General features: G+C 40.1%; 1 protein-coding gene across 6 annotated transcripts in view; it reads left to right on the top strand.

The window, feature by feature from the left end:
* CEP112 (centrosomal protein 112) overlaps positions 1-17,900 on the top strand; it is a 196,765-nt gene that overhangs the window by 10,809 nt on the left and 168,056 nt on the right. For all 6 annotated transcript variants that reach the window (XR_004691856.2, XM_035104028.2, XM_060271977.1 and 3 more), the window contains exons 5-8: positions 6,133-6,229; positions 6,596-6,670; positions 17,374-17,421; positions 17,516-17,593. Coding sequence is in view for 5 of the 6 variants with exons in the window: in XM_035104028.2 (XP_034959919.1) it covers positions 6,133-6,229; positions 6,596-6,670; positions 17,374-17,421; positions 17,516-17,593 (298 nt within the window). In the remaining variant the exon portion in view is untranslated. The remainder of the gene's footprint in view (positions 1-6,132; positions 6,230-6,595; positions 6,671-17,373; positions 17,422-17,515; positions 17,594-17,900) is intronic.

Genomic DNA, 17,900 nt, shown 5'->3' with positions numbered 1-17,900 from the left:
CACTTTAATCTTAAAAGCTGTCCCCCCCCTTCAATATGTGTTTGATCATTGTTACTAAAAAATCTTTGATTAAAACCTTATTTGTGAAGCATTTCTAACAACATTTTACATTATGCTGTTTGTGTTCAAGGCTGCTTTTTATTATTAACGATGTAGAATCTGTAGCACCCTTTTCTTAAGGATGTATTAGAGAAATCTTGAATGCTTCATAAATACATCAAACTGTCCAACAGAACAGCCCGTCTAGTCTCTTGAACTTTTAAAAATGTCCAACTTAACCTTTTAAGGAAGGTACTCATAGCGCAGAGGGAGAAATGAGAGGTGGTAGAGGACTTCTCCAGGGTCCTTAACAGCTATCCTCTGTCTTGGTTTTTATTTTATCATTTTTCAGTCAGAGCTTTCCCTGGATATGCTGTTCCTGCATTCTAGCTGCTAATCATCTACCTCCACCCATTCAGGGAAGCCCTAAAATCCACCAATACATACATTATACCAGTGTCCTAGTTGGCATTTTTGGCAGGGTGAAACGTATTTAGGTATTACAAAAACCATCTCACATTGCAAGACTGTCAAACTGTTTACGAGACTGGGTGAACCATTATTTTGGTTACTAATCTATACAATTCAGCAAGATGATTCAGGACTTCTGAAATATGCAAGAAGGAAGGAATAGCTACATACGCAGGCAGCATTATTATTATTTTTTAGCACAATGGCTTGAATTGTTTTCTCATTATGCTCTAGAAATTGACCCACAACTGAAGTGGTAAAAAGTACAAATTATTTTCGGGAAGGCTATTGCTGGTTTCTTGGTGTAAGTGTTTGAAATTGTCAGCAGGTGGCGATCTTGTTCTGTAGAATAGACTAAAAATGGTTCCTTATTTTTTTTGCTAGCCAAGTTTTTTTGTAGGGTGGTCTCTGCAAGAATGTTATCTTGGTAGCTACTCTGTTTCCAGCTGAATTAGTTTATTTCCTGAAGAGCTTTTCTTACAAGTTAAGGACTCGGAAGCACTAAACATTATTGATCAGAAGAGAAACAATTGTTTTAGTCCAGAAATGGTTGGATGGGTAGAGTTTAGTAGAAAAACTCCTTTTTTAGGTCTTTATTGCATTTATTTACATAGGTCTATAGCAGGAAGGGGAAATGGATTGCCCTCTGGATTAATAGGACTTCAGCTCCCATCAGCCCTGACTATTGACCATGCTGGCAGAGGCTGATGGGAGTTAGAGACACACTGGAGTGTCATAGGTTCCCCATCCCTGGGGAATGTGGACATAGAAATTCAGAAAGCCTACCTTGTAAACAAGTCAGATCACTGGCCCATCTAGCTTTTTATTGCCTACACATACTGACAGTGATGTTCTAGGACAGGGTTTCCCAAACTTTGGTCCCCAGCTGTTTTTGGACTACGAGCCTCATTGTTTCTGACTACTGGTCTTGCTAGCTAGGGATGATGGGATTTTTTTACAAAAAGAAATGGGGAGGTAGGGTGATTTAAGCAGTAAAGGCAGGTGTGGCCTTTTTTGTTTTGTTTTTACAACTTTTCTTTCTTTAAGATTTTTATTCCACTTTAAGTGATGCAATCTGTAGCTAGCCAGCCAACCATAGTCCCCCACAGTGCCTTGGTTTGAATGACACAATGTCACAGGTAATGGAACATTGCTTAATGGCCTATGTTATAAACCTGCCAGGGACCCAGGTGGCGCTGTGGTTAAACCACTGAGCCTAGGGCTTGCTGATCAGAAGGTCAGTGGTTCGAATCCCTGTGACGGGGTGAGCTCCCGTTGTTTGGTCCCAGCTCCTGCCAACCTAGCAGTTCGAAAGCACGTCAAAATGCAAGTAGATAAATAGGAACCGCTACAGCGGGAAGGGAAATGGCATTTCCATGTGCTGCTCTGGTTTGCCAGAAGCGGCTTTGTCATGCTGGCCACATGACCTGGAAGCTATATGCCGGCTCCCTCGGCCAATAATGCGAGATGAGCGCGCAACCCCAGAGTCGGTCACGACTGGACCTAATGGTCAGGGGTCCCTTTACCTTTACCTATAAACCTGCCACTCCCACTTTCTGGCTAGCAGGAGTGAGCCACCATGGATTAGGTAAGGTTCTTCCGCCACAAAATATCACCATGACCACTTTAGGATCGCTTGACCAAGCAATAAACTTCCAACATGAAATGGAGCAAAATCCTAGCTAATATGCACCCATCTCAATGGAATAAAATCAGAATGGGAAGTCTAATTGATTGTAATTAAGAAGTCGTTCTTATAGCTAGCCCCTTTTTTGTAGCAGTACAGTTCATGGATGAAATATAACAAGATGTTATGTACATTTCTAGCATGTTTTAATAATTTGTTTAACAATTAGGAGAAAATAGAATGTTTAAAAATTTAAACATTAATGAAATATTAAACAGGATTTTTGTTTTTGTATTCATCCATTATTCAACCAAATAGGAAGTTTACTTCCTAGGTTTTCTTCTGAAATGAAAAGCCTGCTATATAGTGTATCAGATATGGCAGTTCGAAACTCTGTTCATCATTTATGATCACAGCAAGCTTGGGCTGGAAAGGGAAAGGAAGAGAACCCCCCCTTTCTGTTTAGCTCCAAGATTGAGCGTGCCTGAGAGCTCCCTGCATGGTTCATAAGGTTGTCAGGCATTTGGGGAGCTGCACAATTTTTTGGGGCCAAATCCTGTTCTTACCTGTCTGACATGAAGTGCAGAGTGGGTGACAGCCTCATGGGTCAAACAGAGAAGTCTGATGTACCTAGAGAGGTTCTCTACCCTGATCTAGAGATACAAAAAATCATCTGAGGAGCTGAAGGTATCTTGCCTTGCCTCAGGGAACAGTATAACCCTGTAAGATGTTCAAAGCAGTCTTTAACACAAATTTCAAACTCCCCCATCACAGTCAAGAATGTCACTGTGAGAAATACTATCCTGGCAGAAAGTGCAAAAGTAGTAATAGCTACTAAAGCTCTGGTGTCAATTGGCAACATGGTTATTCTTGAGTTGGAGGCTGGGATATTGAAAAGAAAATTCAGGAGCCAGCTGATGAAATTTGATGTTCATTATTATGAAATCCTATTTTTAAACAGAGGAACTTCTGTGACATTTCTCTTCCATGCAAATGATAAATGTTGGTTCAAAAAGAAGCAAAGCATTAGGGTGTTGTCGCAGCTAAGTTTAATTTTCCATGGGCATTACAACTTGCCACGTGGACTTGATGCTGGCCTGCAACTTGTGAATGCATAGTAAAGTGTCACAGGTACAAGGTATTTGGAGGCATTTATCTATGAAATCTTTCATCAATGAATTTTCACACGTTACAAATTGGTCACAGGTATTTGCAGGAAACCTTTTTTCCACTGTTTGCAATAAGTATTACCGTAAGTTTGACAACCGCCCATGAAACATTAGCTGTTTATGTGTAGTGCCACAGATGGGGAGAAAGTGGTATACACGTTTAAAGAAAACACTTATCTAAGGTAAAGGGACCCCTGACAGTTAAGTCTAGTTGTGAACGACTCTGGGGTTGCGGTGCTCATCTTGCTTTACAGGCTGAGGGAGCCAGCGTTTGTCCACTCCGCAGACAGTTTTTCCGGGTCATGTGATCAGCATGACTAAGCCGCTTCTGGCGCAACAGAACACTGACACCAGAGCAGCGCATGGAAACGCCGTTTCTTTCCCGTCAGAGCGGTACCTATTAATCTACTTGCACTTTTGGCGTGCTTTTGAACTGCTAGGTTGGCAGGAACTGGGACTGAGCAACGGGAGCTCACCCCGTCGGGGGGATTCGAACCGCCAGCCTTTTGATCAGCAACCCCAAGGCTCAGTGGTTTAGACCACAACCTCACCCGTGTCCCTAACTTATCTAAGTGTAACTTATCTAAGTTACACATAAATTATTGAGGTTGCTAAACTGTGACATTATTATTACCATCCTATACCTGGAGGGTGGTTCACAGAATAAAATATAAAACCACAAAGTACATAATCATAATCAAAATAAAAACAACAACCCAATAACCCCCACTCCCCCAAAAAACCCACATTTTAAAAGGGCACAGGATCCTCCTCACAACATTTAAAGTAAGACAATTAACAAACCTATACAAGAGCCACCTGTTGGAAAGGCCATGAACTCAGAAATGTCTGCAGCAATACTTATTGGCAACCAAATTGGCTGGGTCCCTTTCTGATACAAAGACAAAAATAGCTTTGAAATGGGAGTGGGGTGGGGGTAAACTTTGGTTGTTGAGTAGATGTAATATGAGTGCTTCATCTTCTGCAAGGGGAAGGCCTGTATCTAATGTTGGAAACGGGTCCTCTTTGCTGAGTTTCATCTTCTTTCTTCTTGGTGCTGTTTCCACCGCTGACGTGCTTCCAACAGGAGGTTGTTTGTCCATCCCAGAAAGCAACCATGGCTTTCTGGATCAGCCTGTTGGTCAGAGCCCATATATTAGTCAAAGGTCTGGAAGGATGCTTGGGTCACAGCTTTCAGAAACGAAATAACAAGAAAGCACTTAAACTTATATACACATGTGGTGGGAATGCACAGCCATTAAGGAATTTTGGAATTATATCTATAATGAATTTAAAAAGTTATTTAAGTTCTCATTTAAGAAAAAACCTGAAACCTTCCTCCTAGGCATAATGTCATCAGAAATAAAAAAAAGATGGTAGACCACTTTATATGTACACGACAGTAGCAGCCAGGATGAATACTTTGATGGTGTTTCCTGCTTGGCAGGGGGTTGGACTGGATGGCCCTTGTGGTCTCTTCCAACTCTATGATTCTATGATCTTAATTGCAAGAAACTGGAAAAGTGATAAAACACCTACGATAAATGAGTGGCAGGTCCAAATGATAGAGTATCTGCAGTAGGCAATGATGACAGGGAGAGTCAGAGGATATCCAAAACAGAAAGTACAGAAAGAATGGAAAATCGTTAAAGAATACCTAGAAAACTATTGTAATAATAAACATCTCCTGGCAGAACTAGAATGATTCTTGTAAAATAAGAAACATAATGCTTTGGCTATCTGATAAAAATAAAGAAAGTAATAAAGTAATTTGGAACTGTGTGTGAAAGAACAATAGAAATAATAATACAATGAGTCTAATTGGAAGTTAAATGTGTTTATTCTTTTGTCCAATTCTTTTCTTTATTAATTCCCCCCCCTTCTCTCCGTTTCCTCCTCCTTTGGTTCTTTTTCTCTTTTTCACTTTCTTCTTTTGGTCTTCTTTCTGATCTGCTAAGAAAGTGATAAAGTTAAACATGAAAAGTTGACTAACTCGAAGTGATGTTTTGTAGTTTGTTAACTATTGTTAAAGATGGTCAACTGTAATCAATTGATGTTTTAGTTATTGTTGATTTATTGTTATTGTCGAATCTTAAAATTTATATTAAAAGAAAAAAGCACTTAAACTATCAGTGGCATGCTTCTTGATTATTTTTGTAGGGAGGATCAAGGCACTTAACAAATAGTTTAAGGTTAATTGGAATGAAATAGTATTAGCTAAGACATAAAATATTATGTAAAGAAGCTTGCAAATGTTACATTGGTCACTATGGAATTACCTAGTATAACATAATCTAGGAATATAATATCCCTGGATGTTCAAATGGCTGCAGCTGCTCCCCCTTTGTTTAATGGCTTTATCTTCTATAATGCAACATATTTTATGTTTTGTTTTAATTTCATATGGCCTTTTAGTACCCTTGTGATGGAAAGGCATGATAGAAATACAGTGAGGGGAATAAGGATTTGATCCCCTGCTAAAATTGCCCGTTTGCCCCCTGACGAAGAAATGACCAGTCCATAATTTTAATGGTAGGTTTATTGTAACTGTGAGAGAGAGTTTCTGGGGGTTTTCCTGTTGTTATTCTGTCTCTCACTGTTACAATAAACCCACCATTAAAATTATGGACTGGTCATTTCTTCGTCAGAGGGCAAACGGGCAAATTTAGCAGGGGTTCAAGTACTCCCCCCTTACTGTATAAATAAACAAATGATTTTTTGTAAATTGCTTTGGGATGCCTCATGGAAAGTGATATACAAATGAAATAAACAAACAATAGTTTTCAGTAAGCTCTAATTGGTTTTTTAATCCCCCCCCACCAATAGGGAACAATATACATATAATGGGAAGCGAGCACTAAAGTCCCGTTCTATGAGTCCACTTCATCTGCCAGAAGAGAACAACTTTACCTCAAAGACACCAGTAAGATTATTTTCTATTTGCAGTAAAATTTCTCGAATGATCAGTTTTTATGCTGAGACTCATGAACCTTACAGGCAAGAAATTTGTGATAAATAGGAGAAAAACTGACTAGGTATTCATACATAGACTAGGTATTCCAGAAATGTTGCATGCCTGCTCTGTTAGTGGCTAATGTGTTGGGACTTCTGCTTGGATTAATAAATTGCCTGAGCAACTTCAATATGTGATCTTCCTTGAACTGGAGCTAGAAAATGAATTTCCAACACTGGCCAACATTTCCTTGTTAGGAATGATAAACTTTTTGCTTTGTTGCTTCTCCATGTTTGCTCCAGCTATAACATTTCATCTGAACATTTAATATTCTAGGAGGATCGGCACACACACAAAATGTCTTTGGATGACAGTGACCTTGAAGCTCGTCTCAACAGTTGGAATCTTGGGGTAAAATAAACATGCATTTCTTTGATTTGCTGGCTTTAGAAGAAAATGCATTTGTAATTTAGTCTCAGCACTCAGTATGGTCACTAAGAGTCTTTTTAGGCCTGGTTCTTATGTCCCATTAAACTATGGTTTAAAATAGTGGGACTGTGAAGTCCCTATTGTTCTCTTCTCCCATCTTTTCTTTGGTTTGTTTCCTCCGCAGCCTGCCAAAGACTGGCCTTGTATTATATGTTTCCCGTAAACAAGCCATGAATCGCCAGCCCAAAATGAATGTTGGTTTCTGCTTGTGGTGTGTTTTGGGGTAATGAACCATGAGCCATGGTTGGTACATAATGCAAAGCAAGCCTCTGGTTAGTTTCCTCTCTGGTGTGCCAAAGAAAGGAGCAGGAGAGGAACACAATGGGGGCTTTCAAGCAGTGTGCATGAGGCATTAAGCCACAGCTTATCTTTAACATTTGGTTTAATGTTATGCATCAGCCATAATATTACCATGGAAAGAAATTGGAATAAATCTTAAGAGGCTTTGAAGATTCAGATAGGTAGGCTATGAAGGTTATTGTTTTTGACACATCAAGGTAGGCTGAAACTGAGGCATCCCATTTGCTGAAGAAATGATGCCATGGATTCATAACACTACAAGGGATGTTGTTAAGCTGAGGGAGGAAGAAAGAAAATTCCCCCACCTTTAGAATATTTGCATAAGTAAATACTGTAAAGGGAGCCCAGCTGGATCAGGCAAAAGTCCATCTCGTTCAATATCCTGCTTCCCAAGGCGTCTTAACAGATACCTCCTGGAAAATCCAGAAGCAAGGCATAAAGCCAAAGCTTTCACCTGCTATTGCTATTCAAATTTGTTATTTGATCAGAATTTTAATGTCATTGGTCCTGGAGAACCAATGTAGACATTGGTGCCATCTATCTTTACATAAATGTCTCCAGCCCGCTCTTAAAACAATGTAAGCTAGTTGCCATTTTCAAATCTTACGGCAGCAAATTTCATACATTAATGTTGTGATGCATGAAAAAGACAAACACGCCCTGAATTTCCTGACTATCAGTTTCCTAGCAGGGAGGCTCTCTCTAGCCATTCCTCCACACCATCCACTATTTTACAAATTTTGGTTTCCTCCTCCTACCCAACACTTTTCCCAATCCAGTAAGTTCCAAACATCATAGCCTTTTACTATAGATAGAGAAGGGGTTTCAGCCTGACGATATTTTCAGGAGGAGTGGATGTGCTGGATCTGGTCAGGGTGGAAGGTATCCTGTTCCTGTTTTGCTTTTTCTTTATAAAATGTTTTCCATTCTTCTGACATCGGTGGAAGGAGAGAAGTGCGGTTGTAGTTTTGGCCTTTGTGGGGGCAGGTCAGAGAAACAATGGGACTGGATCCTGCAGATCCAAGGCCTCTCCCAATCTGCCTGTGACACACCCCTTTTTATCCTCTACTGCAGGCACCCCCAACCTTCGGCCCTCCAGATGTTTTGGACTACAATTCCCATCTTCCCCGACCACTGGTCCTGTTAGCTAGGGATCATGGGAGTTGTAGGCCAAAACATCTGGAGGGCCGCAGTTTGGGGATGCCTGCTCTACTGCTATGGAAATACAGTTCGTCTCTGCTGGCAGATCTTTCTCCTGCAATAATGGGTGTTTCTCTGAGGGCACAAGTGCTTTTCTGAAGGGGAGCTTCCCTCTCTGCTGGAGGAGCAATACATACTTCACTTCAGTCACCCTTCAGCTGACTAAAGCCTGTTTTAGGAATGCTCCCTAAGATCTACCGTGTTTCTCATATTATAAGACATGTCTTATATTTATTTTTTCCTCAAAAAAACACACTATGGCTTATTTTCAAGGGATGTATTATTTTTTTCTTCCTCCTCCTGCCACGGCCAGCATTGCTGCTGTGCCTATCACTATGTCTTATTTTCGGGGTATGGCTTATATTTCTTGAATGCTTAAAAATCCTGCTATGGCTTATTTTATGGGTATGTCTTAAAATATGAGAAACAGGGTATATTTCAGTATTTTGATTTAAAGTGTATGCCCCCCCTTTTAACAGCTTCTCATCTAATGATCAAAGACTGTAATCAACCACCAAAACCCATCAAAGGGGGGATTTGCCATTGACTTTATTAGGAAATGGACTGTTTCCCAGTATTCTTCAATAATATTCTTTTTGTGTGTGTTTACAATAACAGTAGAATGTTTTTGTTAGCATCTAATGATGCATATGTGCATGCTTAAGCTTGTTTGTTGTAGTTTCTGAGATGTCTTGTTCTGAACATCATGCGGAGAAGCAAAATTTCCAGAATGTTTGAAGCTGTGGGCATTTCTGCCCTGTCACCCCAAAAACCTGATTTTTTTGGTGGTGGTGGTGGAGAAATATATGCACTGGTTACTCAAAGCTGAAATGCTTTAACAACATAATGTATTATTTTATAACCTAGTTAGGACATAAAATTGTACCGTTTGGCATTTAGGAAAATTAAATGAAAAAGCCTTATGTTTGGTATAAGCAAAATTGCTAATACTGTACACAGTTGTAGTTGACATTCTTTGTGAGTCTTGCTAAGAGCTTTGTTCTCACCCGACTTCCAGATTTTTCCTCCTTGGCTTTGGCACACACAACAGGTCTCTTGCAGTTTCTGCTCCACCTCCTTCTGAATTTTTTTCTCCAGGAAGGCAGGACAATCTCTTTCATAGCCAATTGAGAGAGAGGTGTAAAAGTTGACTGCAAAGCCCAATGCAAGTATAAAAAGACAATAGAAGCAGGATGCTTGTGTCCCATATCTCAAAACTATAATAAAGGATGGTCCTTTTCATGAAGATGGTAGCAACTCCTAAGTGCAGAAATGTTGGATTTTAGCATTATATATGTCAGTATTATCATGCTCTAATGGTGTAAGATTGCTGTACATAAAACTTCAAAAGCATCATTTTCATTCTAAAAAAAACTTGATAGGATTTTTTCTACTGTTTTCTAAACTTTCTTTCTTTTTCTTTTTTTAAATCCAATTAGTTTTTCCCAGGTTGTCATTTGCAAATATCAGACTTAAAAAGACAGCAAGATTTCTAAATTTTGATGAAAACTTATTAGGGGGTATAAAAAGGGGGAGAACCCCTAATATTTCCATTTCCCTTTGGCCTTCACATCTTCACTCACTTGGCCACAGGTTTTAGAGGAAGAAAGAAAACTCAGTTGACAAGTGCATAAACACTCCATACTGGTTCTCTCGGTGGCTTTTTCCTGATTTTAGGTCACCAGATGTTGTTGAACTGCAACTCTTGTCATTCTCAGCTGGAATGTCCAGTGGTCAAATATGGTTGTGGTTCAACATTATTTGGAGACCCAAGATTGAGGAAGGCTACTTTTGAATAAGATACAGTGGAACCTTGGTTCCTAAACGAAATCCATTTTTGAAGCTCATTCGGCTTCTAAAATGTTTGAAAATGGAAGCATTTACTTCCGGGTTTTCGGTGTTCGGGAACCGAAATGTATGAGAATGGAGGCGTTTGGGAACCAAGGTTCCACTGTAATGATGTTTTGGGAAAGTCCCATGCTGAAAGCATTGGCACTGGATTGTTTGTTTTTTTGAAGTTCAGACAGCCTAAAAAATGTATGGCTCACATTTGCTTTTGTGTGTTACTGAGACGCAGATCAAGGAGACAATCAATGTATTTATTACAGTAAGATGAAAGGGATTGGCTGATAAAATGCACTAAATACTATATTAAACAGTGTGGCATATTCTCACACATTCGTATTTGCATACAAATTTAGTGTTTTTCTATTGATCTTTTTAACAATTGACTCTAGTTCTCAAGACTGAAGCAAGTAGATGTGCTTCTTTGATTAGATAGGTAACCTAATTGGATTTTCTGCCTCCCCTTCTGGCTGGCTCTGCCTTTGACCTCATGGTTTCTGACTCTTGGTCTGTTAATTGCCAGAGTGTTTCACGTGGTTTTGTATAATTGTTGCTGTCCCTGGATAGCAAAATGTTTCTTGTAGCACCAAAATGAGAATGATGCTCTTGAAAGAGTATTTTCCAAGATGCGAGAACTTGGGAATCCAGTCCTGTTCTCATGTATTACGGTAGTTGTGCAGGTTGTAGCAGGATTAAGTGCTAGAAAGAACAGGTTTAATTCAGGACCCAAACACTTTTTACATAGTGATGACATTGCAAAAGATTAAGGCTTGGAGGCAGCTGAACAGCCCTAGCACTTCCTGTGAAACCTAGATTTATGAGGAAATTAATCTGATTACTTCGGATTAGTTACAGTTCAGACTTAGGGGGCACCAGCATGTACTCTGATTCTACTCAGAAGATGGTGGTGGAGATTGATGTAGTGTCTATGTTAGGACAAGTTACAGATCGGTTGTCACAGAGGCACTTTTTGGGCAGCTTCCTCTTCAATATAAGCTGCTGCCTCCACACACCCAATAAAAGCAAATGTGTTTATGACATATCTGTCTCTTGAGATAGAGGATAGTGAGATGTTTTTAAGAGGCAAGTGCTTCCTGGAAGTTTTTAGAAACCAAATTGTGTTTTTTAAATGGATAGTGTAATGACCGAGTTTGGACCCATTATACTGAAAACCAGGTGTGGTCATGCCAAAGTCACATTCGGTCCATCATCTTGATTCAGAATGGCACCTGGCATCCAGTTGTCAGTGGAAACCCCCCAGCTTGGGAACCCTCATGCCGAATTTGGTGATGTTATTGAGACAGCCAAAATTATGTCATAAAACATGCAAAGTTAAACTGAAGTGATATTTCGGTTTGCCATCTTGATTGAAAATGGGATCCAGTTTCCAAACGTTGGTGAAGACCATTTTCCCCACCTTGGGAATCCTTTTCCTGAGTTTGGTGATATCTCAAGAGATGTTAACTCAGAGAACAAAGGGGGAAATGAACAGACAAACTGTTCTATACAATGTATAGTAAAGGGACCCCTGATCATTAGGTCCAGTCGCGGATGACTCTGGGGTTGTGGCACTCATCTCGCTTTACTGGCCGAGGGAGCCGGCGTACAGCTTCCAGGTCATGTGGCCAGCATGACTAAGCAGCTTCTGGTGAACCAGAGCAGTGTGCGGAAACACCGTTTATCTTCCTGCTGGAGCACTTTGATGTGCTTTTGAACTGCTAGGTTGGCAGGAGCAGGGACCGAGCAATGGGAGCTCACCCCGTCGCGGGGATTCAAACTGCCAACCTTCTGATTGGCAAGCCCTAGGCCCTGTGGTTTAACCCACAGCGCCACCACTGTATAGTGGTTGCACTAAATATTGGCATCTATTTGCAAAATGTTTCATCATTGATTAATCTAGTGAAAACATGTGTATTTTAGTGTTTCCAAACCTTTAATAAGTATATTACCATTATATTGCCGTCATGATTATGCTTGGTTCTCTTAGATTCACTAAACTGTGCTCTTTTGAGATTTTTCAAATATGAATGCACTGAATGGGGTATGCCCATGGAGAATGAGGTCCACTTGCAAAACAAGACTCCCTCCCCAGAGCAGATTTAGGAGGTTCAGGGTAGGAGAGGGGGGAAAGTCCCATTTAATTCAATAAGTTATAATTAACCATAAAATCTAAAATCTCCTGTTGAAATAAAAAGGTCTGTGTTGCTTTATAGGTTTTTTAATAACTTTTATTTAATTTCTGTACTGCTTAATATATTAAACACATGTCTAAGAGGTATGCTGAAAACTGAAGCAACAACAGACAACTTAAATAAAATTTTACAAAAAAGGTTACGACAATACAATGTTACTAATATATAAAAATCAATATCAGTTCAGGGGCATAGGAAGGGAGGGGCAATCCACTCAGGGGGGGCAGCGCCCTCTCCCCACCTCCACCGACGCCCCGCTATGCAACGGAGCCTCCGGCAAACATCCCCAGCGCCGCACGGGGATGAAGCCGCTGCAGCTACGAGCGGAGGATCCCGGGCGGCAGCATCCTCGCGTGGCGCTGAGGTCTGCTGGTGGCTCCACCGCGCAGCACGCATGCGCGGAGCTGCTGCACATGGTGTATGCGTCACACGCTTCCGGCGCATGTGTCGTGCGCGCATGACGCATGCGTTGTGTGCGGCAACGCACAAAAGTCTCACAACAAGAAGAGTTCCTGGAAACAGCTGACATCACCTTAGTCTCTCATACTAGACTTACTTTTTATGAGCAGGCCCAAGGTGGATGATATTTCCTCAAGCTGCCCACAGCTGTGTTCCATTCAACTGCACTCTCCACACCTACCCAGTTCCAGGTACAGCAAGTTTGTTGAGTTTCTCATTGGGTCCAAAGGATGGGGAAAAGGCCCCTTTCCACTCACAGCTCTTTCTTTACCCTCTGCCCTCTCCTCCTCCTCCATCTTATTGGATACTGATTGCTGCTATGAGACATGCATGCATCACAGCCAAGAAGTTTTCTTTACTCAGCCTGATTAGGAATGAAAAACATGTTCCAGCTTAACTGTTAAGGGTCCTTGCTAGCATGCCCTGCTTCACACATTTTTATATTCAGTGTTCTACCGATGGACTTCACCTGTTGGTTCTTTTCTTCAGAGTGTAAATATGTTTTCCTCCTGTTCTCGTGTGCTGGTATTATCCTATGATTTTATTTACAAATTATGGTTATATATTCTAATCATGTTTTGATACATTTTGAAACGCAGTAGACATACGATCTTGACTAATTTAGCTTTTCATAATTGAAACTCTAATAGAAGATGATTAGTGCCTCTTCCTAAGCTTTTATTAACTTATATCTGAATTGATACAGGACCACTGCAGATTAGACTTTGTTGTCTAGAATTTAAAATTGTAATGTGTAGTAGAAAAGACTGACTGTCTACTGTTCTTTGGAGGAAAAGTAGTGCTCTGTTGGCAAGCCTATACATACTTGGGTTGCAACTAGTTTTGTTATTTTTTGCGTTTATTTTAGTATCCCAGATCTTACTATTCTGGCTTGCAAATAATATTATGCTAAGTAGTGTTGAAATCTCTCTGTTAATCCTTTCTAGTGGGAGTGAAACTATGGATAGTTCCCAGCATCTGTTCTACCTTATGCTTAATAGCTGCTTTTGCATGATGCTTTCACTAACGGAAGGCAAAGGGCAACACACCAAGATTCTGAATTTTGAACTTCACCAATCCTGTTTGGCCTACTTGCCAGTTCAATTTGTATGTAAACGAATCTGTCTGTGCTGTATGTGTACAACATGCACAACATCTTCTTGACACCAGTCAACAGGGAAACAATTACTCCCCACTCAAATACTGAACCAGTGTGTGGATCCAGACTTTTTAGAACAGACTTGTAGAAATCCATGTGGCTTAAGTTAGTTGTGAATTTCCTGTTCATTTCAAAGGGTTTTCTCTAAGCATGCCTAAGTCTGGATTCAACTCAAAATTAGTCATTATAAGGAATGACAGAGGTTTAAATAAAGCAGGGATGGAGAGACACACAGGGAAAAGTGTCAATTTTAACAATGGCAGGGATTTGAATAGAGCAAGTAGGAAGTGACACAGGTCCTAGGTGGCAGTTTAAAACAAGGTTTGAGTACAGCAAGAAGGGAGTTTGGAAAGGCTCTGCTGTGTTAATTTTGTGTGTGTTATCACTTCTCTTTTTTAAATTGTTTGCTTATTTTCTTGAAAAACAACCTCTCAGTGTTTCTCTATCCCTACTTTACTAGAACATCTGTTGTTTGTAACAGCCATTTTTTCCCTTTCAGTGCACCTCCCTTCTCACTGTACTCAAACGTCTCCCTCTTCTATTCCTCAGCTGCTACATGTGAGTGGGATAAAGGATACAAAGCCCTCAAATACACCAGTGTTTCTCAACCTTTTTTGGGCCACGGCACACTTGTTCCGTGAAAAAAATCACGAGGCACACCACCATTAAAAAAGTTAAAAAATTTAACTCTGTGCCGCCCTATATTATAATTATGACTGTAAGAAACACTTGCCAAATATTGCTTTCCGGCGGGTTAGCGCTGTGTATTGGCAGCCGCCAGGCTCGTTTGCACTGAGCTTTGGGAAAGAGGAGGAGAAATATTGCTTTCCGGCGGGTCAGTGTTGTTTATTGGCGGCCGCCAGGCACGTGACAATGCAAAACGCCCTTCTCGTCGCCGCACGTCGCGGCACACCAGCCAGCGTCTCGCGGCACACTAGTGTGCCACGGAACAGTGGTTGAGAAACACTGAAATACACCATAGCGCCTTCACACAATGTATTTCACTCTTGGTGCTGTGTATTGTCTTCAACGTATAGTTCCAGATTCAGTGTAGTAATTTAGAACATAATTTGTTAACAATCATATATGTACAACATCCACCAGCTGAACCTAGCTTTCTCTACTGACCCAACAAACTGGCTGATACAGCAATAAACAACATCATGGGCTATGTGCTAAGGGGGCTGCAGAATAGGAGAGGACAAAGGCATATAAATGGGGTGGACTGTGTGCAAGAGAGTGCTGGAAAAATGTGGGAGGAGAAGGTGAAAATTGGGGTGCAAAAAAGGAGTACGGTAGGAGGGGATAGTGGCTTCATATTTGAGAGGAAAGTGAATCAGGTGCTTAGTAGTTGCAATGTGTGAGGGGAGGAAGATGCAGGAGGTTACCATGGGGATGAATTGTTTGCAAGAGGAGCTGCATAAAAGGAACTGAGAGTGGGAGGCAGGCGTGGTCATGGGGTAAAGATAAAAATGGGTACAAAGCAGGGTTGCACAGTAGAAGTGGCTTCAGAAATGGGGTTGGAAAGGTGAATAATGAGCTTAGTAGTTGCATGGGGTGAGAAGGGGAAGTGTTAGGGGGTTAATGGGAGAATGACAGTGGGGTTGGCAAGCAGAGTGAGCTGGGGTGCAGCTCCTCAAGCAAAATACATAAAAAACCATTTTTATGTGCATATGTGTGCATGAATATATATTACATATATAACATTATTGCGAATATTCAGTTGTAATATGTTGCTTGTCTAGCCTGTAGCATAAGTAATGGGAAGATTAATGAATCTTAAACCTTTTACATTAAATCTTTCCACCCAAGTCTTTGCATCTCAGAATACTTCAATAGGGTGCAAAAACAGCCATTTCCCACAATTTGGCAAATATGCTTCTGTTTGTATTTTTTTGGAACTTAACATATTTTATGTTTGCTTGTGTGCCACTTTTTTTTAAAAAAAAATGGGTGATACTTATTTTGACAGCCTTTTTTACTATAGCATTACTGGGGAAATGAGAAATTGTGAGGATGAGTAGCTGGAAAGGAATGAGCATTCAGACACAGTGTGGTTTGCAGATCAGTTTGAGTGAATGTAATCCATAAGCTTGTGGACTGGAGGAGCATTTAATTTCAAAGTGCTGCTCCCTCTCTCTCTCTAAACTGGAAAATGCAAGACTTTGTGTAAAGGAACCACTCAGCCACATTCTGTTCATTTGTAAACAAGTGATGTTTACCTTTCCCACTTATAGCCTTACTTTATTTTAGAACTAGTTTATTGCATTTCATGCCAAATAAAATATGCAAAGCAGCTGTCAGTTTTCATTTCCATTAATAGCTGCATGTTTATTTGCATACTTCATTTTAAAAAATGAAAACTTTTAAAGAAATTAAGTGCCTTTTATATGAGGGATGGGGATATGAAAAAATATATGTCCTGAATACTTAATCCCGTGTTAATCAATTTCTATAGAATACTCATTGGATTTGGTTCTGTCTTCATAAAGGGAAAGCAGGCAGGAAGATGTTTAAGACTATATATTATATTCAAAGTTTTATAAAGTATTTTCAAGCCAAAGTGCTATACAATATAATGAAACCAAAGATGGGTCCCACCTACAACATTACAATATTGTCAGATAAAGACCTGTTTTCATGCTAAGCTTTAAAATGGCCTTCAGGTGATCCTTGTTTGATGGAACTAAATTTTACTGTGCTATTCATCTACATTGGCTAAATGGGAGACACTGTAATTTGTTGGACAGGACAGCTGAGTGGTGGTAGGAACAAGTCCTTGAAGGTTTATCTAAGTAGTTGAAGTTTTATCTAAAAACAGAGCTATATTTTTGCCTTGAGTAAACTCTCCTCCTGCCCAAAATGCAAGATACAGAATTTGAAAATAAATAAGCACATAAGAAAATATGTTAATCCCTCACAACATCCCTTTAAAAATGTGCACATTCCATTGCCTCAATTGCTGGCCTGAATCGAAAGGAAGGCTATCTTCAGTCCAAAATCACTAGTATTTCAAAACCAAATGGTTACAGCAGTATGGAGGAAAGAAGCAGGACTTTATTTGATCTTGATTGTTGTGGGGATAAAAAGGGGGCCATCAATATAACCTTGAGGTCCTTGGAAGAAAGAAGGAATATAAATGAATGTCAGGGAGACACCGTGTACTTTTACTCACGTCAAACCTTTTAAAACTTTTGTTGCTTTTGGATCTCACCCCTCGAGGGCCTCAGGCAGGGAGTTAATGTTACAACTATCCTGTGAGGTAGTTTATCTGAGGGGTTGTGACTTACTCAGCCAGTAAGTTTGAATCCATTTTGTGATCTTTAGGATATGACTTTCTTCTAAATGAGGACATTTCTATTAAACTAGGCATCTTGGAACTCACCTTTTTTCTGAATGCCATCTTTGAATATTAACAACATAATCGGAAAGATCTATGTATATAACCTCTTGCAATGCCTCTCTTTCAGCTTGAAAATCCCAGATATTTACGTGAGAAACCTATACCATTGTCACTGGTAGGTTGCATTTTTCTATTTTGCTTTGTAATAATTTCTAGGCTACAATTGCCCCAAAGGCAATGCGAAGTTGACTTTTTAATTTTTTCAATAGATGTCACCCAGGATAGATATGAGGAAGCACAATACTTCTCAAGAGGAACAGACATTTTCCCGCATGTTTGAAAAGGAGGTAATGTATATATATATATATTACTTATCGGGCTAACAGTCTCTTTTTTGTGTGTGAATGTGTGAATGCCTGTGAAAGCAGTAAAAATATGAAAAACAAAGGGTTGGATCCAGGGTTCCTATGAGTAAAGTTCAAGAAGCTTCTTTGGATGACAGGCACAGTGCTAGAAGTGAAATACAGCAAGCCCTTTAAATATGATAAATGATGCTTCAGAACAGCCACCTTCAATCTCAGGCTCCTATTTGCTACAGGTTGGTGATGATCATTGAAAGGGAGGGGAGGCCATTTTTATGGATTCCCTCTATAG

Source organism: Zootoca vivipara, chromosome 2 (assembly GCF_963506605.1).
Source record: "Zootoca vivipara chromosome 2, rZooViv1.1, whole genome shotgun sequence".
Taxonomy (NCBI): Eukaryota; Metazoa; Chordata; class Lepidosauria; order Squamata; family Lacertidae; genus Zootoca; species Zootoca vivipara.
The sequence above is the reverse complement of the archived record's forward strand: the minus strand, read 5'-3'. Positions and strand labels throughout refer to the sequence as shown.